The sequence below is a fragment of the Drosophila gunungcola genome (assembly GCF_025200985.1).
Source record: "Drosophila gunungcola strain Sukarami chromosome 3L unlocalized genomic scaffold, Dgunungcola_SK_2 000002F, whole genome shotgun sequence".
Classification (NCBI taxonomy): Eukaryota; Metazoa; Arthropoda; class Insecta; order Diptera; family Drosophilidae; genus Drosophila; species Drosophila gunungcola.
The window spans coordinates 377,570-400,285 of record NW_026453178.1 but is presented as its reverse complement, the minus strand read 5'-3'; the positions used below and the strand labels follow the sequence as shown (position 1 = coordinate 400,285).

The following is a 22,716-nucleotide window of genomic DNA, read 5'->3' as shown; positions in this document are numbered from 1 at the left end:
AGGGCTGCTCTGCCGATAGATCTGCCAAATAGCTTTATGGCTATGAACATTTATATATATATAGTATACCACAAACTGAAACCGCAGCAGTCGGCCGCCGATATGATCTGATTTATTGTAGTTTCCCGACTTCTTGTTGTTGCCCGTCGTCTGTTTAAATATTTATTTACAATTTTCACAATTGGCATTTCAGTTCAGCGAGCTTGTCTCTGATTGTTTGATTGCATTGTTGCAATTGTTATTGTTATTGTTATTGTTATTGTTATTGTTATTGTTGGTGTTGCAGTTGCTGCAGACTGTTGCCCCACTTTTACTTATGCACATAAATAATTAGAGTATTTATGTTGTAAACTGCTTGATAACAACATTTGCATCGTTAGCCAAGTTAGCATAAGTAAGCCTCAAGTTTTAGAGAGGGTTCTGTGTGTGTTTATCTTAATTTGCCGAATGTATTTCCAATATCCTTCATTCTCATTGAGGTACTAGAAATGTTTTGGAAAAGTCAAATTATCAAGAAAGTCAAATTATCAACATGTTAAATTAAATAAAAGAGGGAAAATTTTTGATCAAAATACTTTTTAATGGTACAGAGGGGTACAGTAACTGATAATTAAGTTTCACGAATATAGAAAACTACACAAATACGTTGCATTTAACGTTATATAAAATTTAACAAAGAAATTGACAAGCTCTAATGTTTTAAATTTTGTGGTATTAAAATATACTTCCCTCATTAATCGATAATAAATTAGATTAATCTTCGAGATCAACTAATAAAAAGATTTCATAAGAAAGATTTTTCTCGAATTTATAAATATGTAATTACATTTAAGTATATACGGTTTGAGGTATTACTGTACCATCGATAATTAACCCACTGTGGCGCCGTCATCTAATCAGCGGACTTTTTGTGAACTGGCAAATTGAACATTTTCCTGCATACTTTTCGGCGGGTAAATATGAAGTAATGGCGATATCGCATGCTACTTTTTTATTACGCTTTCGCGGGAAGAAAATCAGCGCCTAGCGCTTTTTCGTTTTTCCCTTATTTGCCATATTTTGTTGGTCTTTGCCACCGCATGAGTTCTTAATTAGCCCGCAATGAGTTGTCGATACGTCATTTGCGAGTACATGAAATTCGCTTTGGTTTTTGCCCTGCCCTGACATAACAATTTTCGGCTTGTCTAATTGGGGGCCTCTCGTATGCCTTCATCCAAAGTGTTCTTTCGGTTTGAGTTGCTCTCTAATTGCATTTCCAACGATGCCAAGCAATTTTGTGTGTGCTCATCTAATGGTGAAAAGGGTGGTGTCCGGGCGAGATGCAGAAGTTGAAGGGTTGGATTTTGGATTGGCAACGAGTCATGTGCAGATAATAAGCCGCTTGCCAGGGTGTCGTTAATTTGTGGGTGGCCGTAAAGCGGCACAATTATCTGGCTGGTGAGGAAAATTATAGAGGTCCGTTAATTGGCCGGAGGTGTTGGCCTGTTAACTGCCACAATTAAAATCAATGCCACGACGACCCAAATCCGCAAGGTAACCCAAAGCCCAGAGGTACTCATTGTGCCATAATCAGTTAGGTTAACTTTGGGTAGAGATACCTTTGAGTTTATCTCACATTTTAGTCGAAAGCAAACTGTTTGGAAAGGGTTTCTATAAAAGAGTAACATGTTTATTTGGGTTGTAGTAAATATATATTTTTCAGAAATAATTTTCAATGTTACTTTGGTTAAAATGGGTATATATAAAAAAGATATTACAAACAAACTGCTTAACCAATTTTTATTGACTTACATCCGAAAACAGATGCATGGAAACTAAACTATTGTACTATAACATGAATTTTTAACTGTTGGGTATGAAAACATTCTCAATTAGATGAGTATTAAAATAAAATGCATTTTATTCGATATATAAATGAAACTAAAATTAATATTTACACTTTAATACAGCTTGTAGTTTATTTTCAGGAGTGTGTCCTAAACTAAACCATCCGTTTTTTATGAGTATTTAGTTAGTCTTCAAAAAAACGAGAAGTTTAACAAGTTTAAGTTTAATAAAAATCAATGAATAGTCACTATTTTGCGGTTTTTAAAACTAAACTAATAATGATAAGGGTCCCTGAAATCTTAATCATTAAAGCAGACTCTGTTGGGAAAGTCAACTTTATTTGGGGGCACATTGTAATTTAGCTCACTTCAAATCACACACTCTTACTTTCCAGCACCTTTTTTTCCGAATTATAAAACCCAACTTTCCTGTCCAACATGGCGCTCGTTTATGGAGTGGAGAAAAAGACGGTGCCCACCTACATGAAGTACGTGATGGGCGGAACCTCCGGAATGCTGGCCACCTGCATTGTTCAGCCGATGGACTTGCTCAAGACCCGAATGCAGATGTCCGGAACTCTGGGCACTCGCGAGTACAAGAGTTCCTATGATGTGCTCTCCAAGGTGTTGAAGAACGAGGGCATCCTATCCCTCTACAACGGACTGAGTGCGGGACTGATGAGACAAGCGACCTACACAACGGCCAGGATGGGTGTCTACCAAATGGAGTTGGACTGGTATCGCAAGAACTACGAAAGTGATCCTTCTCTGGTGGCCAGCATGACAATGGGCGTAGTAGCTGGAGGCTTTGGAGCCATGTTTGGTAATCCTGCCGAGGTGGCCTTGGTGCGAATGATGTCCGACAATCGTTTGCTGCCAGAGGACAGACGTAACTACAAGCATGTGGGCGACGCCTTCGTGAGGATCGTGAAGGATGAGGGCGTGGCCACGCTCTGGCGTGGATGTATGCCCACTGTGGGTCGTGCCATGGTGGTCAATATGGTGCAACTGGCTTCCTATTCCTGGATGAAGGACCAATTCCGTGGCCATCTCAGTGAAGGCCTACCTCTTCACCTGAGTGCCGCTATGGTATCTGGATTGTTGACCACCCTGGCTTCAATGCCGCTTGGACATGGCCAAGACGCGCATCCAGCAGATGAGAACGATCGATGGCAAGCCGGAGCACAGTGGCACCATCGATGTCCTGATGAAGGTGCTGAAGAACGAGGGAGCCCTCGCCATGTGGAAGGGATTCACTCCGTACCTCATTCGCATGGGTCCACACACGGTCTTTTCGTTCGTCTTCCTCGAGCAAATGAACAAGGCCTACAACAAACATGTGCTTGGCGATTCACCATCCGATTCGACGACTTAGGACAGTCATACACAATCCTGTGTCAACTTTTTCACCCACAAACAGATTGAAATTGATTCGCTATGCCTCTGTAAAATATGTGTGCTCTGTAAAATAATTATTCTCATCTTATATACAAAAATAATTATCCGTATAACAAAAAAATTTGGAAAAAATATTTAAGGAGTTTTATATAATGATAAGGGGTCATCAAGACATTGAGTGAAATACAAGCAATGTAATGAACATTATAAAATATTTTATTAAGAGTTAAATGGTTTTGTTTGGGTTGTATATTCTCTCTAGTATTGAAGGATGCACTTTTGAACTAACTTCTGTATAACTTGTATCTAAACCACATATAGAATATGTAATTGAAGTAGGCTAAGATACAATCTATTAACACAGGTTTATTCGAGCAAAGAGTGTCATTCTAAGCCTTTTAATATTTTTACAAATTTAAAATTTCTTATTAACGTCATGGCGTACAAAGTTGAGAAAAAGTCTGTTCCCGGCTATATGATGTATATCAATGGTGGTCTGGCCGGGATGATGGGCACCTGCATTGTGCAGCCGTTGGATTTGGTGAAGACTCGGATGCAGATATCTGCGACCACGAGAGAGTACAAGAGTTCCCTTGACTGTCTGATGAAAACATTCAAGAACGAGGGTTTCGTGGCCCTATACAATGGCTTGAGTGCAGGGCTGGTGAGACAGGCCACCTATACGACGGCTCGCATGGGGTTCTACCAAATGGAGAACGAGGCGTATCGCAAAAGGTTCAATGCACCGCCCACTGTTTTGGCCAGTATGGGCATGGGCGTCCTGGCGGGAGCCTTCGGAGGAATGATTGGCAATCCGGCGGAGTTGGCTCTGATCCGGATGATGTCCGATAACCGCTTGCCGCCGGCGGAGAGGCGAAACTACAAGAACGTGGTCGACGCCTTCGTGAGGATCGTAAAGGAGGAGGGCGTGACCAGCCTCTGGAAGGGCTGTACGCCCACTGTGGGTCGAGCCATGGTCGTGAACATGGTGCAGCTGGCCTCGTACTCCCAGCTGAAGGGTATCTTTGCCCAGTATGTCTCTGGCCTTCCGCTCCACATCAGCGCAGCCATGATGTCCGGTTTGCTGACCACCATTGCCTCGATGCCGCTGGACATGGCCAAAACGCGCATTCAACAGCAGAAAAGCGGCGAGTACAAGGGCACCATAGATGTCCTATTGAGGGTCTCTAGGAACGAGGGTTTCTTTTCCTTATGGAAGGGTTTCACCCCATACCTGTGCCGAATTGGGCCGCACACCGTGTTCGCGTTCATATTCCTCGAACAGCTCACCAAGGCCTATAAGCGATTTGTGCTCGGTGACGAGTCGGAATCGAATATTTGAGTTTGTTTCATACTTTACTCAAAATTTGCAGTCACCGCTTATTCATAACGTTTTTCATCTAAACTCAAGGCAAGACAAGAGTTAAAAAGTTATATAAAGACAAATTTGGGTCTTCGAATCAGTTGATATGCTATTATTTTAAATTATAGTTTGAACTGCGGCTTTTTGCCTTGTCGTGAATAAAAAACTAGGAGCAAGCAGCACCTCTAATTTACAAACATTCAAAAATTTACATTTAAGCTATTAACTTCTAAAATATTGATTTGGTTTTAAAAATGTTTGTATGAATCGATAGATATTGATCTAATAAATATGCACACTGGACAGACTTTTAATTCTGTGTCATATATTTACAAATCTTAGAAAGCTGGCAGAAAGGTGTCCAAAAATTGACCTTTAAGCATATCTCATTCATTCATTATTCAAATTTCTAATTTAATTTAATTGTTAATTTAATTTAAATCAACAGCAGTATTTTTTCAGGACCTGATTTTCAGCTAACAAGAACCTATAAACTTTTTGGAATATCGACTGGCCATCTTAAGTTGATAAAGTTTGCCAGCACGAAATTCTAAGTTTATAAATTGCACGATCTGGCTTTTATATCGCATGCTATAAGTGATTCGCCACTGGATCCATGTGCATCCGTCCCGCTCCAACGATCAGCTGGGCTTTGTGTACCGCTGGGCTTATCAGTCCGCCGATCAGCCGGTCCGGTAATCTGGCCGAGTCAGTTGCGTTCCTACGTTGCGATCGAGCGGTTCGCGAGCGGTCACGGTTGAGTAAGTCAGTCGGGTAGAGATCGGGGTTCCTTGGTGATTTCAGATTTCGAATTTGGAATTTTGGGCTTCTGGTTTCTGATTTGTGGCAGGGAGCTGAGCAAAGCAAAGCCAAGTGAAGCCGGGCGGCGTCTCTCAATTGAAGCCACTTAAGTTCGCCGCCGGAGATCTGCGAAGGAAATCTCTCACTTGGGGATGAATCAACCGTTGAGTTCATGCCGCGGAAGTGTTAATTTAGCGTCCAAATACAAATACGACTTGTAGAGATCAGCGCTCAGTACAAGTGCCAGCTGAATGTGCTCTTTGTGTGCTGCATAAATCGTGCCCGTCCCGTTTTCCAAATATAAATAAAATTATGCAAATGAAATTATGTGTGCGCTACCTTACCAGATAGACACATAAATCGGTAATTAAGTGATAATTATTTATGGTGTGAATTGGGCCGGACATTGGTAAACCTTTTGGGCGCTGTAAATCGCTGGAATAGCCGACGGAACCACTCGACACAGGTGAGTTGGCCCGATAAGAATCTGTATCCGTATCTATCTTGATTTTATGGCGGCACAGTGGGCACTCCTTCAGATTGTGGCGATAGGAAAAGTTCTATCGCCGACGCCTCCGATCGAGTATGATTGATTGATTGCTTGAATCTCCAGCCAAATTTACGAACGGTTCATTGATTGCCGATCAAATTAGTCATAAAGTCTGAGTGCTCGAAACCCCGCGGGAACCTCATTTTTTATTATAATCGTAGATTGCAGTGGTATATATTGTTCTTGTGGAAATTTTTTTTAAAGGAAGAAAAAAGATATGGCGACCATTAAAAAATATTCAGGATTTTCTTTGGTATTAAAAAACATAAAACATTTAGCAACCTGATTAAAAGATAAAAATCATCATTTTTTTAGACTAAAAGAAAGGTAAATTTAACTATGTTGAACAACTCATAATTCAAGACAATTCCCTTTAGCCATAAATCATATTTAACAACAAGTTACTAAGTAACTAAGTTGTCGCATATCTTAAACTTTTCCCTTCTTTCCCATTTCTTTATTAGAATTATGACCTCATAAATCTGTTTACATGAATATGAATGTTGCTTATCTCGAAGTTTATCTGCTTGCATGTTAGACGTTCGCAGTAAACTGCAATTTTCCCAATCGTCTGATTTGACACTTCGATTACCGTTGAGGGAAAACATCTGAACGCCTGATAATTGCCGGTTGTCAGGTGGGGAATGTCTAGTGGGTAGGGGCGTAAATTATTCGGCATTTACCATTTGAATCTCTGATAATCCCCACAGTGCTTGTGGATATTTACCGCTGATAACAGGAAGATAATGACGCGCAAGGTTTTGCTCTAGTTCTATTTAATTACTTCTTGTTGACTTTTTCTTAGGGCAATTAAAAGTTTCATATGTTTGCTTGGAATGGTAATTACCAAAAGCTAGGAAGTAAAGCGCGAGGCAAAGGCAAATAATAAGCAATTTTTATATTTTCTCTAGGCTAAACTAAAAGGATTTCAGTAGTTTTTTAGTTGCCAAATTATATCACAAAATACAGAACATAATAGTAAAATTCAAATTAAATTTAAATCACTCGTCAATCTAAATGTTTTTCAACCCGTTTGATGTCTATTTTTGCCAATTTCACCCATCGCTTTGCGGCAACGACAGTTGAAACGATTTGTCGGGTTATTTGAACTAGAAATTCTAATTAGCTCCATGTTGTCTGCATATTAATTTGTCAACAAATGACGGAAAATAAACAATGAGTCGCCGCCAACACGCTTCGCTTGTCATTCGAATTTTTTGCGATTTGTTGTTTGTTGAAATTTTAATTGGAAATCAAGCGGCAGAAATCGAATTAAAATGCAATTCGCCCTTCCGAACGAAACTCAATAATGTAGTTAATGTTTGGTTAGAGCGATTAATGAGTGGACAATTGGTAGGGCAAACAGAAATGTGTCAACAAAAAACTGAACGCGGTTGAAGTTGTGACAATACAAATATAGCTATCTATAGTGATAAATTAAATATCACAATAATCGAATTTAAAGAGCTAAGCCTGTTTTTTCCCAGCTAGTCGACATTCAGGTACTTATTTTGCGGTCTTGTAAATGTAAATAAAACTAATAATGAAATTAATATTTCATTTGAATAAATCTTTTTTAATATTAATGTAATCTGTATTGAAAATTGTTGTTATAAATGTTTGTTGTATTTTAAACAGTTTGAATTATCTTGAAGTTCAGAGTTGACAAAAAAGTCAACAATGCCACTTAAAACCAATTATCTAAGTGACAGTTTACAACACACACCCTTTAGTGTTTTAATGAATGCGAATAGGCTGATTAAATACAGATAGCAGAACATATGCTCCAATTTAATAGCAAATTAAGTGGAAGTAATTCATGTTTTAAAGGTGTAACTGCGAGTATCTTGACACAGTGATTGTACTCAGCTTTACACTTTTCAGTTAGTGCTTTGCAAATTGATATGACAAAGCTTCAGACAGACAGTGGGCACACCTCTCATGGTATTCGTGTGTTTCTGTGAGTCTGTGTCAAGTCATTACCATAGCCCATAACGGGCCGGCAAAACCGCACGTGATCTAAAGTCCCCCAGTTTGTTATTGTTGTAAAACACCCGCACACACAACTGCATCCATAACTGGTTTAATAAGCTCGTTGCTCGCCGCTCGCTTTTTTTCGATCACATGACAGCAGATCTGTGGTTGGCTGTTCGCGCCACGCTTTTTATATGTTTTCGAGCATCAAATGCAATTAACTAATAAGCAAATTAACGAACGCCTCTAATGAATTCACAACCATAAAAATGCCCATCTCGAAAGTAAGCACGCAAAAGCCGGGGTCAAAGGTCAATCGCCAATTTTTCGTTTGACCGAGCCGCACAAATCTCACTTGTCATCGTTTATCAGAAAAGAGACAAGCATACACATACATCATACATGTAAGATTCGTGCAGTGAGAAAAATGTTCAAAGAAAATTTTTATAAAATGTTCTTTATTCTATAAAAATGGGAAACAAGCTTAAAATTAACAAACTCAAAAAATAATGTCCTTTAATTTTACTACTACTACTTCAAAGCGTCTAAAAGCAGTAATATATTTTTCCTTAATGTGCGAATATATTTGCTCTCCCGTTGATGGGCAACAGATAAGCCGCAGCAGCAACAAAATAGAATTGTGGCTGTCATCTGGTCGGATCTTGGGACACAATCATTATCGTGGTTGCCCAGATGCGTACACACTCGTGCATGGCCACAATTTGTCTACGGCGGACCGCGAGAGTTGCAATTTTCGAATTAAGACAATTGCCACACGAATTACGGAGCCGCGATGCCCCGTCTAGATTCGCGACCCAAGTCATCTGTCTCGTTTCCCTTCTCCGTGCATACACAAAATCAATGCCAAAAGTAATGCAAATTTTGTGACAGACTCTTTTTTCGTTTCTCGCTTGGCCGGGCGGCTGCCAAAAATAAATTGAATTTTAAATGAGCGGCACAAACCTCAGCAAAAGTCATCAAATATTTAGATAACACTGGGGACTGAGAGCCCAAGGCTAGACATAAGATATGGAAGGACATCGGACGGCATGATGCTCTAGAAAAAAGTTACATTTCAATTATAATTCGACAATAAACGAAGAAAATGAAAGGAACTTTTATTTTTTGACTTAATTTTCATTTTCTTAAATAAATTTTAAAATTAAATTTGGGCCTAATCAAATTTTAAAAGCTATAAAATTAAATGTTATTTTAGGTTGTAATTTATACATAAACTTTAATCCATTAACCCATTTATAAAATCACATAAAAACCTAGTTTAACATATTTTATCTAGTCAAAAATACACAAAGTAAACTGTAGAGTAAACTATAAAGGGGTAACCAAACAAATCTGAGAAATCTTAGTCCCTGGCCTTTTGTCTTCCACCTCAATACAATCAGAGCCTAAACACCCAACATATACGGATACAGATACATTGTCGCCGGCAGCATCGCCTCAGATGTGCGGCAGATCGACGGTAATTTTCCAATTGACGCCTATTACGGTTAATCGTAGCAGTGACCCAAGTCCGGACCAAACTTAAACTAATAATGTGCCCAGTTTAATGGCTAAGCCGCAGCAAATCGCCCGGGCAATCCAAGGCACCCAATGCCCCTCTTAAGTCGCCACCCACTACATAACCACCACAAGACCGCACGACAACGTTGTCTCATATGCCGTATATCACGTCCCACTCTACCAGCCACTCCTCACCAATGTTAGTCTAGACTGGGAAAAAAATTAGGTTACTTCTGCATTCTTTGTTATTTCTTAGACCTGAAGAAACTCAATTTATAATTTAATTTCATTAATTTAATTTAATTTGTTTAAGTGTAAAACAATACCTCCATGCTTGATCTCTATTATTTTGATAACAATTCAAAACGTTATAGATTCGAAATCACTTCTACAATAAATTATATATATTATATATGTTTATAGATTTGTTTTACTTTTAATAAGCATATAAAATCCCTTCCTTTTGGTTTCATATTATATTAAAAAATCAAAGATTAAGGACATTTTCTTAAGATCTTGTGACTGTATTTTTATGATATTTTCTCCCAGTGTCTGGGTGTGCTATTGTTGTTTCTGCTGCTTAGCACGCTAACTAGCTAGAAGCCGTCGTCGTTGCTTTAACATTTCGTCGCTGGGATTAGTCGCACCGCGTAGTTCGAGGCAAGTGGATTAAATGGCGACGAAATAGAGAGCAAGGAGCGTCTCCTCCAAATGAAGTATTCATTATCCTGGACAAGCAATTAGCAAGGCACCTGTGAACGGGTCGGCTGGGGTCAATTCTGAACTCAAAGGATTCGTATTGGCATTGCTCATACGTCGCGTTGGTTGAACCGTACGAATTGGTCGAATCTCGTTTAATCAAGAGACCTTCTGGGGATGCGAGTCCTTAACCGGATCTCGGTGTCCGTGTCGCTGCTCTGTCTGTGTCCTGTTTTCGACTTTTCCGGCGTGTCGGGGCCGTGTGTATTCGATTGTCTCTGATTTTCACGCAAATGTAATCCTCGACCGCTTGATTTCGGTGCGTTTTTCGGTTTGTGTTTCGTGACTTGAGTAAAAGGCAAAAGTTGATTCATCAGCCGCAGGATACAGGCAACCAAACAAATAAACAAACAAACAGAGCTGGATGAGTTCAAACGAGCTTGAGTTTAAGTGTGTGTGTGTGTGTGTGTGTGTGTGTCAGCAGAAAATAAAATAGTGAAAATATAAAGCACGATACCACTGCAGCGACACATCCTTGAAGCCATCGCGCATACAAAAATATACATATACTCGTATAGAGAGCGAGCAAAACGAGCGCTCAGTCACGCAAAACGCCAGCGCACTTTGACCTCATTTTGGGCAACGTTTTACGCTCGAGTGTATGACCCTGCCACGCCCCCTTTAGCCCCTTTGGTCTTCCCATTCACGCGAATCCCCGCAATCGACATGTGTTTGCGCAAGTTCTCCTCTTTCGTCCGTAATGATTTCAGCGCACAGGAAGCAAATTAAATCAATAAGTTGGAATATCATCGCTTAAACAGGATAAACTGCAGATTGCATTTTTAGTGCAGTGCGTTCTTTTTCTTTTTTGCCATCTATTGAAATCGTTTCGAGTGTTCGTTTGTATAAATTGCATGTAATTAAGCCATTTTTGGCCAGTTAATAAAAATGCATAAATGAAAGCGCATTTAATTTAATAAATGCAGATATTGAGAGTGCTAGAGCCGCAACAAAAGTGAATTGATATGGAAATTTTAAAAACCGTTCTCGTTTTTGTATGAAGATAAATTAAAACTAATCTAATTTATTTGTGCTTCCCCTATTAACATGCTCATTTTAGCTAATAAAAATAACAAACTTGTTGGTGGAAATGCATTTAAATAAATATTATTGTAAAATACGCCAGTGAAACATGGCCAGTAATGGAATAACAAGTGCGAGGTAAATGTAAATGACGCCAATTAATTTACACCAACGTAATAAAAAGGTTTTGTTTTGTAAATCAATAAATTAAATGAAAGCCTTTAATGTGTCGCCACAAGAAATTACCAATTACAGACAAATTGCATTTAAATGCACTAAAAGGATCAACATAAAATCATGCTGTAAAGAAAACTCACCGATTACCAATCAAGTTTATTCAACGTATAGCCTTTGTTCTTTTTCAGTTTATTATTACATGATTTTTTAGCCATTTATTTAATTAAATTCTGTGCAAATATTGAAGCAAATCAAATACACAAGAAATTTGATAACACAACAGTTTTATGTTATTAAAACCAAAAACAGAAGAAAAAAGGAATTAAATCAAAATGTTACATCAAGGTTGGGAATTTATAAAAAGTGTGCACAATCAAAATATTTGATAATAACAAAGCAAAGTCTAGTTTAACAATTTTATGAAACACAGTGCAACTTTTGTTACTTGTAAAGTATAAGGCTTAGAGGATATAACACAAAATGAATAACAATCTCGGGAATTTATGAATAAATACAAAAAATAAAATATAGTCAAACAAAGTCCGAGGAAAGCATTTTGAAGTTGGCTGACTGCGTGCAAGGAAGTGGTTCATTTACGATGGATTTATGACATGCCGCTGCGGTAAGGAGTAATTTATTAATATAAAGACTATATAGAAAATTAAGTTGCCTGAGTAACAGTCAATTAAAACTCCTTGCACGCTTCTTCTTCGGCGATGCACTCTTTGCCTAACTAAGAAACAAATAATTTGATAGCCCCAGCAAGTGCAAGGCTAATTAAATAATAATTATATATACAATGGCCAAATAACAGGCAATTATAATGCATATGGAGCCGGCCAGACGGAAATCCCGGGAAAACAGACAGGCAAACAGTCATAGTCCCAAAACTAAACTCAAAACAAAACGCATCCAGCCAGGCGTATAAATTTCATTTGGTATTCTAAGCCATGTTACTGGGCATTAGGCGAATGTGAGTGTGTGACATAAACTATTGCTAAATGCAAACATTTATAGTTTCATTTAATGGCTCAGTGTTGCGCTTCCACGACGGACAACGGACGACAGGCATTAAATCATTTTTAAAGTGCTTGCAAATAATTGAATTTGTTAGTGCGAAAATGCTCGCACAAACCTTGTCTGTTTTGTCTTTTGTCACTACAGTGTGTATGGACTATAAAGGATAGGGTTAAGTGATGTTTTTGAATGAAATGGAAAATTTGTTTATATTATATTCGAATAACTACGAATTATTATATATGCATAAGAAATTGCATTTTAAGTAAATAATATATAATATATAATATATTTTTTAATCTGTTGCCTTAATTGTAAAATTGTTCCTTAGCTATTAGTTTTAATTAAAATGTGACAGCTTAAAATTTTGTATTTGCATAAAATGTGCATATCCGTATATACATAAAATACCAACAGCTTGAGTTATAGCGCTACTTGATTAGATTGCTTAGCTTTACTCATTTATTAATTGAGAAAATTTTATTATTCACTTAAGTTATGATTTGTGTATAATTTGTATGATTTTGTTTAAAGAATGAAACAAGTAAATAATAGTAAAGGGTAGTTAGAATTATTTATAAAACTCAAGTTTATTTTGAAGATTTCTTAATGTTATATTTTTGAAATGACTAAAGTAGACATGGTAAAAAAAACTGCAGGTTTTCTCCATTGATAGAAAAAAGAAAATATTTTTCAGACTTTAATCTTTGTTTTCTTAGCCAATCTTCGCTGTGAAGTTCAGTCGCATACAGTCCGTCTAGTGAAGCAGAACACAACGGCTAAATGCCTGCAGCATTCGCTTCGTCTCTCGACCTTCCGCCTTCTTTACCCCTCTTTTCCACCTCCTTTCTCGTATCCTTTGTCTTGCCACTTGCTTCCTTGGTCCTGAAAATGTCGAGAATCCTCCCACGCAGTTAGCAGTGCTCATTCATGCATCCTGACTTCTATTGTGGGACACACACATGTGTAGGTATGTTTATGTGAACATACTATATGCGGAAGATATATACTTCACACTTGGCGTACGCGACCGTGACGCTAACAGCATCAAAGACTAGAACAACAATGGCAAAGGCCATTGTTGTTGTCCTTGCCATTGTCGTCGTCACTTAATATACAAATTTCAGTAAATATTTTTCACACACACACACACACACACAGAATGACGCACAAGGAGTGCAATTTCCTCGAGCTGCATTCGCTCTGCACACGATTTTCCTTTCTGTCCCCTGCCCCCTGTCCCCTACCCCTCATCCATTTCCCAATTCCATTTCCATTTTCTGTCCCGCGAGTTCCTTGGGCAACAATTCGTTCAATTTCATGCAATCAAGTTATTTTAATTCATTACCCTTACGCGACCAACACTTGGGAGCCATGCACACAACACCAGCAACGTACACCCGGTGACACCCCCTCGAACACCCCCTTTTAGCCCCCTCGAACACCCATCGATCCCAGCCATTGTCCCTGCAAGTGCATGTGCATTTTGCCTTACGAAACTTGACATTTACATGCACTAACGTTTGAGCACTGCAAAAAAAATCATGGGAAAGGAATTTGTAAATTTTAAAACAATTTAAAAATACATTTTTATAACTTAAAGATAATGTTCAACACCAGATAAAAAGTATTCAGATTATTTCTGTTTTATTTTTAACAACTAAAATAATAAATTAAGAAAAGGAAAGACGAATTGCATTTACTAGAAAACACAATATTGATACTTTTTAAGTTACGATTATTTTTTTAGAAAATGAGTGACGAAAGCTATCTAAATTTGTTTTTTTTTTTTTGTTAAATACATTATTTAGCTTGAACAACACGTAAAACTAAGGATAAAAGTCATTGAGATTACAAGTATTTCATTTATAACATGTAGGAATTAAGTAATAAATCATGAAAAAGAAAACGAAAGGTTTTAAATTATAAAAAAATACATTTATCAATTTGAACATATTAAGTTTAGGTATGGAAATATATTTTATAAAAATTTATTTTTTTGGCAGTGCACTATTTGCATGTGTTTATATTGCACACACACACATACATACATAGAGCCTCACGCACGACCATCAAAATGTCAGACATCTGTCATTTAATTTAATTTGACTTCACTTTGCTTTCATTTGCCCTCCTTCCCTTTCCTTTTTTCGCCCTGCCTTGTGCGCTTTCTTTCCCACTGTCTTCTACTTTTTCCACCCTATAGCTGAATATATATATATAGCTATATAGAGCGGGAGGCGGCAAAGTTGAGCACAAAACGTGTAATTTCGCGGGAGGTGTTTGGTGGAGGTGGAAGGGGATTCCCTGAGGCTGCTATTATTACTTCGTTTTGTTGTTGCTCTCCTATTTGTTGTAGATACTAGTTGCTTTTGTTGCTATTATTATTGTTGTTGTTGTTGTTGGTGTGCAACGTACGCGAGCTCAATTTAAATCGCTTTGCGTTTGCTGTGTGAAAACGGTAAAAAGCGAGGAGGAAATGCCAACAGAGCGGGGAAAGTGCAAAAACTTTCGCGGAAAATGCATCGATCAATGAATACCCTTAATAGGGTTAGTAAAAAATTGGAAGAGCTTAAATAAATGGTTGAGTGGTGGATGGATAACGAACCGCAAGTGAAAGTGAATGATTGTATAAATAAAATTCGCCAGGCAGTTTATTGATATCCGTAAGCTGATAGATGGATTAAATTGTCAATAAAAAAGAAGAGCTTATTAAAATATTGCACATTTTATTGAATGGATAAATGAGATAATATTTTTGTATTTGAATTGTTTATTTTGGAATCAGAAAGTATAAGTTAAGGAATTATTGACTGTCACAATAAGTAACATGAAAATTAAAGAAATTAATGTCTTTATCCAGTTAATTGCAGGTCTAATTAAGGTGTCAATGAAATGAGTAATAAGATTATTTCTAAATTATTTATTTTTGTTTTAGAACACCACATAAATCTTTCGCTTTTTAGTTAACTACACTCAGAAAACCAATCTCCTTGGTTTTAGGAATAATTTCCTATATTAAGGAATAATGGACTAAACCTGGCCCTAAAAATAAGTCAATTACCTTCAATCTTGTATACCCCATATTTTAGAGAGAGAGTACCTCCAAAGACAACTTGGCTTGATTTGCATAGGAAATTTTATTTCTTTGAGCGTAAAACTAAAATAAACTAAACTAAGTAAAGGCACACATCATTTGCGTTAATCTAAAACTAATTAAAGTGGTAATCCTGAGGGATGTGGAGACATCCCTTTTGGCTTGGATCATCCTCGCCTCTCCTGCTGCTTGGCAATGGCTTTCAGTTGCTTGTTCCGGTGCTTGAGTTTCTGCTGAAGCTGCCGCTTGAACTGGGTTTCTCTGCTTAGGATCTGCAGATCTTCGGGGGTGCAGCTGGACAATCGTTGCTTCTGCTCGGCGATTAGCTCCTTGGTCAATTGAATCTTGGTCTTGGACACTTGGATGTAGAGCATCTGGCGGCGCTGCAGCTCCTGGCGATGCAAAAATAAAGCGTAGGCGACCGATGCTTCCATGCTGGCGGCTTACTGGCGAATGAATGCCAGGTCTGAGTGTGGGTGGGTTTTTAAACGACCTCCACAGGACCTCCTCCTGTTATGCCATGCATGCCAGGTCTTGTTTATCTCGTTTTTTGCCTGTCCTGCGGGTTTTCCGATTTTTCGCGGCCAATCCTTTGGCGGTGCCGTTTTACCTGAGTGTCGGACTTAGGTCTCTCTAACGCAGGTAACAGATGGCTTACCGGCCCAAGTTTTCTTCTCTCCTGCTCGTACTTCGTGCCGGTACCTTAATGCACTTTAGGCCAAAATCCTCCTCCATATGGTCGACAGGCGATGCGTTGCCTAGCGGATCCCCCTTGGCAAAGTTAGGTAAACTTTTGAAAGGAATATGGGTCCGAAATGGAAGGGGGATTTGCAGGGTGGCAGGCAGAAAAACTTCTTGGTCATGCAGCTCCGCAACCGAAATCCAATGCAATTTTTGGGCCATCCATCTAAAGGACACCGCCATCCCACCCTCTGGACCCACTCAACGACCGGATGGCACGCACGTCCTGGACAGCCCGGCATATGCATCAATAATTTTTGCCAGCATGAGACTTCACTGCGGGAAAATCCCATATATAATGATGAATGGTATTCCGAATTTATGATTTTGAATGAATAACTTTAAAAATCAGTAATATAAATCTTAACTTCAATTTAATGTAAAACATATTGTTGTGAAACGCGTAGGAGAAAATCCTTAATAAAATCTTTATTATTAATGGAGAATAACAAAGGCCAAATAAATCCAAATGCTACACAACAGTAAAATTTGATTGTTAAATGATTAAACAATATCCTTGTTTCAATGTTAATTATTAGTTATACAGACAATTCCAGTTTTATTAATCTTTTAACTGCCATATTTTATTAAGTCAGTAGAACATAAATGTTTTTTTAAATTTAAAAATTATATATTGCTGTTTATTTTTCTTTACTTTAATAAACTATTGCAAGTTTATTTGAATTATAAAGGGAGTTTCTTTAAATTTATAAATGCTTGAACAGTGTTCTTATTAGAATGTGATTTATTTTTAACACACTTAAATCCAATTTGATTTACCTTTTAAATACAATAAATAAATCATGAATAAATAATGTTTGTTTCGATATACCAACACTATTTAAAAATTTATAATCTTCTCTAGTTTTATTTACCTCTTAATTACAATTATTGATCAGGAATAAATAAGGTTTGTTTCGATATACTAACATTATTTAACAATGTATAAGGTGCTCTATTTTTTTTAAACTTTAAGCCACTAACCAAAACATTAGATACAAGTTTTTTTTTAAATTTAGTCACATTTTAGACCATTTAAGGAACTTTGCCTTGCCTTTTGAATTTTTCCCATTCCCAGATACATTATTTCCAACTTGTAAACTCTTTTTTCCGTGTGGACCCGACCTATGACCCCGACCCGGAACCCGATGCGAACCCGGACCCGTGTCTAATGCCACACCAACACTTTGAGGTTTATTAATTCGCATGAACTCCGTACGGCTGCTCGACCCTGCGCTCATTTTTCATGCTGCCCGGGCAACGAAAGCCACAATTAAAAATTGCTTATGAACGGAAATGGCAGACAAAAACCGAAAAACTGCCGCCCGTAGAGAGATAGAAGACGAACCAATTTCCCAGCATAAACCATAATCTGAGCCCTCTGAAGCTCTCAAAGTTTTCCGGGTGGAAGTTTATGAAAAACTTAATTTCCTATTTCCCTTTAGTTTCCGCCCAATTCTCTCTACCGCTCCATTCCATTTAGAGTAAACTGTGCGCATCATTATTTTGAAATTTTTGACACTTTTTTCGTTTGATGGTGCTAAGCTACTTGTAAATCAAGCCAAGCTCATGCGTCTTCTTCCAGCTAGTGTCTATTTTATACAGTATATATATATGGGTGTGTGTGTGTGTGTGTGTATGTCACATTTCCGGCGGAAGTGAAAGCAGAAAACTTGGTTCGTTTTCCTCTTCGCTAAATGGCATCAAGAAATGCAGCATCGTCGCCTCTGAGGAACACAGAACAGAGACATTGACTGATGATGATGAGCACGATGATGTAAATGGGATTTTAGTGCCGCACATGACAATAGTAAACTTCTTCAGCAGCCGGAATCAAATGCTGTGATGGCTCTGTTCAGATCTGCTCTCTGCTCCGAGCTCTTGTGACATGCAAGTAAATTGCCTTGGTAAATTTATTGTGCAATTACAAGGAAATCTAATGAACAAAGCGAAGGATGCGGTGGGAAAAAAATGCGAGAATCGGATGAAGACACTCAATTCTGGTTATAATAACTGGAGAGGTTGAATGTATATATATTTCTTTTATTTTATATAAATTTATATAGAAGAATTTGTTTTCCCAAAGAATAGATTTATATTTTTACTTTGTGTCAAAAATAAATGCTTAATTCGGCTGTTAAAAAGTTGTATAACAGATCAGCCAGAGATTTTGGGTGACGAAAATCAAAATTAAACTTATTAATTCACTCTATGTTTATAAACTAACATTTTGGAGATCTTATTTAATATTTGAGCATGATTTCGATTCTTAATTTACACATATATATCCTACTTTTGTTGCAGTTTGCAAGGAAAAGTAGGCCATCGCCTGTCCTCCGTCCTCGACATGGCCTGCCCGCATATCCTGGTGCTACTGCCCCTCATCTGCTCCGCCCAGCTCAGCGCAGCCCTCAGCCTGCCGAACATGACTTCAACGGATGTTGTCGCTGCCGGCGGCGGCATTTCGCCAATCCTCGTGGCCGGAAATCCCAGCAATCTAGGCGGCAGCAACATAAGTATGACCGGAGGCATTGGATTGGCCGGCAGCAACCCCGGTGGACAATCAGTACCGGATTCGGGGGGCGGTACCTCTGCGGGCGGTTCGCCGGCAGGCGGCAGTGGCGGTGCCGCCGGCAGTAGTGGTAATATCGGCGGCAGCGGCAACAACTCTGCCATGGTCCAAGGACAAAAGAACAGTCCGTACGAGAAGTGTGCCGGTCCTGGGGATCCGGGTCCCTGCAAGCAGTACATCTACAAGTGGCGCTACGAGCCAACCACAAACGAGTGCACCAACTTCATTTGGGGCGGCTGTGAGGGCAATCCGCAGAACCGTTTTGGCACCGAGGCGGAGTGCCTCTTCCACTGCATCGGCGGGCCACGTAAGTCTAAAAAAGTCATTAAGCCAACAAAACTGTAATTTAACGCTTTATTCGGCTTAATTTAAAGGAAGGCAAAATACAAAATATACATTTTAACACTGCAGCAGGTGCTTTAATGCATGCCACCATACATTTTATTAAAAAATGTATACAATTTTTATGGTCATATTTTTAAGTTATTTAAAATCACACACTTTTGTGGCCTTCCATCGTTCTCACACTTTGTATAAGCAAGTTAAATATGCACAATAAATAGCAGGGAATATTTATAATTGTGCATGTCAAACACCCATCGTGAAAATAATTAAATCAAACTTCCCATAGTTAAGTACCTTCATAATTTTCAGCAGTTTAATTAAATTATGGGTTAAGTAAAATAACAAATAATTTTTTTTAATAATTTTTTTTATATTAAAAATTGGGAAAATTCTCACTTACTTTTTGTAAATACAAATTAACACTTTTTGAAAAACAAACATTTTCTTGGTCAAATTTGGTAATGTCAAGCCTTTGATAAGCTAATGCCTAATTATTTATTAAACTTATTAATAAAATTCCAAAACTAATATTTAAGTTTATCTGACAGACATTATATTGGTCAAGTAGTGGCAATGGTAATCCAGCTATAAGCCTAGTTATTTCAATTAACTTCCCACCTCGAGGTTCGATCCCAATATAATCCCAACTGACGTCACATCTCTTGCAGACACTCTGCCGCCGTTCTTGCAGTCCACGACCCGTGAGCCCAGCACCACGGAGAGTTCCATGCTCCTCGGCTCGCCGTACACCCAGAGTCCGGCCCAATCGCCGGACGGAATGGGCGGGGCCGAGGGCGGGGAGGGCACCACACCCGTGCCCATCGAACAGCGCGGCCCCGAGCTGACTTTCGCGGAGACGGGCCAAGGCAAAACTTTCATATTCGCCAAGAATAACACGTTCATCCAAATGGACGGCGACATCATACAGACATTTCAATTAAGGTGAGTGGACTGGGAATGACCACCTGGCAGGTGGCAGCCCCAGGTCATTTGCATGCCACTTCAACTCGCCGCCCTGCAACGCCGCGTCATTTAGCGGATTGTTGTCCTTTCGGCTCAAAAGTGCTTGATTCCCTTAACCCCAGAAAGTTCATGAGAAAGTTTCGAAAGTAACAATTTGCAGAAGGTTTTAATTTATTATAAGATTTGGAAAACATCACATATGAAGGTGTCCAAAAGTATGCAACATACAACACATTTTTACTCAGGAATTCCGAAATATTTAATACGAATACTGCTGCATTCTTTTAGACACCTTTACAATCATTTAATTTTTACCACGTTAATAACTTCTTTTATGCAATAATTTTAACAATTACGTCGTCAAAAAACCAGTTTCACTAAGGCATTAATAAAAAATATATTAGTTGCAACAATTACTTATTCGGGAAAACTAGTCCGTAAAATGTTTTCCATGTACTCTGATTGCGTGACTAATGTTATTTACACAAAGTCTGTAGCGAAATAGACAACAATTAAATCTGGCATTTGAGTGAACGGGAGTAAAACCTAACAAATCGAGCTGACAACCGAAGTGATAATGTCTAAAAAATGTTTTAAGCTTTTCATAAAATACTGTGATACCCAAGGGTTAATGGTGAGAGCTGTGTACGAGGGCAATTAGCCAAACTGACGTTGCCTTCACAGTTTGAAAATTGATTTTCTCTCAACAAATTTCTTAGGGGACTGACATCTTATCGGTAGCTTACACAAAACAAACAAAAGACCAGCAGAAAAGGCAGAGCAGCAAAAAAGCTTCCCAAGAACCAGGTCAAAAGTTAATTTTTTGCTCAATTGCCAAAACTTTTTGGCCAAGATCTTTGGGCTTGTTAAATTTAAAATTCAATTTGGCTAGAAACATTTGACATTTGCATATTAAATTAAGATAAAAAATATTATTTAAATGCAGAGTGTGTGCTCACATGTTGGACAAACATAAAGACAGTCAGGCAAATAAAATTAAACATAACTTTGCCAAATATAGAACTTCTTCTTGTTATCGTTGTTGCTGCTGGTCAGTAACTGCTACATACTTGGCCAAGTTCGCAATTTGTGCTGTAGTTTTAATTGTAACTCATGTGGCTGCCGACAGCAGGAGCAGCACAAACAACAGCAATGGCAACAGCAGTCAAGAGCAAAGAACAAATAAATTTAAAACTCTGTCAGGCAAACACACTAGCCCTTACACATATGCTAATAAGGGAGGCCAACTTGGCTACTTTATGGTCAAAACTGTGGACCGCTTTAATGGTTTAAAGATGATTTACCATTAATTAGTACGAAAATTGCAAAGTCGTTAGGAACAAAGAACTTATTAAAATATCCCATAATTACATGAATATACCATGGTTCATTTAATTATAACTTTTAAATAATAAATTGAAAAAAATGCAAAATCTGAAAGGTTTTAAAATCAATTCAAACAATATATGTTAAGTCTGAAATTCTTTCTGAAAAACGACATGATATTTTTCACTGCATACTTTTAGGTAAATTTACAAAAGATATCAAGTCCCTATTGATTTTTGTGCCTATCGCAGCAATTGGGTATAAAAGATAAAAATTAAAGAAATTCGAAAATACGAAAATACGAACAAATAAAAAGAAAGATAAATATTTTCCAAATTAACTCGTTATGATTATTATTATTAAAAGACTTAATCCACTTTAAAATTAACCCACATTTGTTGCCCACATTTGCAACACTAATGCTAATGCACTGCCCGCTCTACGTCTTTGTGTCTTTGCAGACTTTGCCGTGAGATTTCATTTCAATTCCGCACCCGACTGCCGCACGGCCTGCTCGTCTATCACAACGTTAAGAATCCGGATCGCATTATATTGGACCCCTATGCACTCTATGTGATTGTTGAGAAGGGCCAGCTGAAGGTGGTCCATGTCTTTGGCAAGCATTCAACGAGTGTCACTGTGGGCGAGAGTCTGAATCGAGATGAATGGCACAGTGTGATGGTGAGTTTCCCAAAAACGGGGTCAAGTCTGGCAGAGGCCCTCGAAAGAAACCCGGTCGAATGCTGTATTCCGGCGGGGCTATCAGACTTCCGAGTGATTTTAACTCCTTGGGGGCTCTCCAGGGTAATTGGTAGTCGGTTAACAGCTGGCGTTTTTGGACCAACATTAGCATGGCCGTGCGTTCAGCAAGCAATTAGCAAGATTGCAATGCGGAATGTGTGCTGCCGGTGCATGTGTGCAAAACGCTTTATCAAACTTTTATAACAAAGCGAGCAAGTTGATTTATGTGCGTTCAACTTTGTTAACTCACCTCGGACATGGGCTCCAATGGTTGCATGGTGCTTCTGTTGGTGTTGCTGTTGCCGTTGCTATTGCTGCTGCTTTTCCACGCATGTAGCTAACCGCAATCCCTCAAGCATCGTCAGCATCATCATCATCAATAACAATGGCAGGAGCTACCGAAAAAGTAGTAGCAACAGCAGCCCAGCTTAGTTCATGTTTTCATATTTAAAACAAGCAGATCCCCTACTAATCACACCCTCATACAGAAAGTGCTAAAGCACACTTAGAAAAAAATAGTAA

The 22,716-nt window shown here is 38.5% G+C and overlaps 4 protein-coding genes across 11 annotated transcripts in view; 3 read left to right on the top strand and 1 right to left on the bottom strand.

Moving 5' to 3' along the window:
- The first annotated feature begins 2,154 nt into the window (after nt 1-2,154).
- On the top strand, nt 2,155-3,329 carry LOC128257255 (mitochondrial 2-oxoglutarate/malate carrier protein). The gene is given in 2 exon segments (XM_052988199.1): nt 2,155-2,951; nt 2,953-3,329. Coding segments are annotated over 2 exon segments (936 nt in total). The 5' UTR covers nt 2,155-2,264; the 3' UTR covers nt 3,202-3,329.
- A 263-nt stretch (nt 3,330-3,592) lies between these two features.
- LOC128257268 (mitochondrial 2-oxoglutarate/malate carrier protein) lies at nt 3,593-4,862 on the top strand. Its single transcript, XM_052988215.1, has one exon. The coding sequence runs from the start codon at nt 3,661-3,663 to the stop codon at nt 4,564-4,566; it is 906 nt and encodes a 301-aa protein (XP_052844175.1). The 5' UTR covers nt 3,593-3,660; the 3' UTR covers nt 4,567-4,862.
- Nucleotides 4,863-5,048: 186 nt separating this feature from the next.
- The window catches only part of LOC128257964 (axotactin), a 70,717-nt gene continuing 53,049 nt past the window's right edge, over nt 5,049-22,716 (top strand). For 4 of the 7 annotated variants that reach the window (XM_052989293.1, XM_052989292.1, XM_052989295.1 and 1 more), the window contains exons 1-4: nt 11,581-12,014; nt 18,552-19,126; nt 19,833-20,106; nt 21,915-22,134. In XM_052989293.1, the coding sequence (XP_052845253.1) occupies nt 12,004-12,014; nt 18,552-19,126; nt 19,833-20,106; nt 21,915-22,134 (1,080 nt within the window). In that variant the 5' untranslated portion in view covers nt 11,581-12,003. Of the gene's footprint in view, nt 5,855-10,086; nt 10,150-11,580; nt 12,015-18,551; nt 19,127-19,832; nt 20,107-21,914; nt 22,135-22,716 lie in introns of those variants that run through there. The other 3 variants (XM_052989290.1, XM_052989289.1, XM_052989294.1) reach the window with 3 other exon arrangements.
- On the bottom strand, nt 15,531-22,680 carry LOC128257968 (uncharacterized). Of its 2 annotated transcripts, none has more exons than XM_052989300.1 (2): nt 22,445-22,680; nt 15,531-16,523 (listed from the first exon to the last, which is right to left on the bottom strand). In XM_052989300.1, the coding sequence occupies exon 2, from the start codon at nt 15,938-15,940 to the stop codon at nt 15,674-15,676; it is 267 nt and encodes an 88-aa protein (XP_052845260.1). In that variant the 5' UTR covers nt 15,941-16,523; nt 22,445-22,680; the 3' UTR covers nt 15,531-15,673. The 2 variants fall into 2 exon arrangements, 1 of the variants encoding a protein (XP_052845260.1); XR_008267925.1 differs by lacking the exon at nt 15,531-16,523 and adding an exon at nt 22,161-22,355.

Bases quoted from the DNA above. Each gene is read 5' to 3' on its own strand.
- LOC128257968 (XM_052989300.1), bottom strand. From the start codon at position 15,940: ATGGAAGCATCGGTCGCCTACGCTTTATTTTTGCATCGCCAGGAGCTG.
- LOC128257268 (XM_052988215.1), top strand. From the start codon at position 3,661: ATGGCGTACAAAGTTGAGAAAAAGTCTGTTCCCGGCTATATGATGTAT.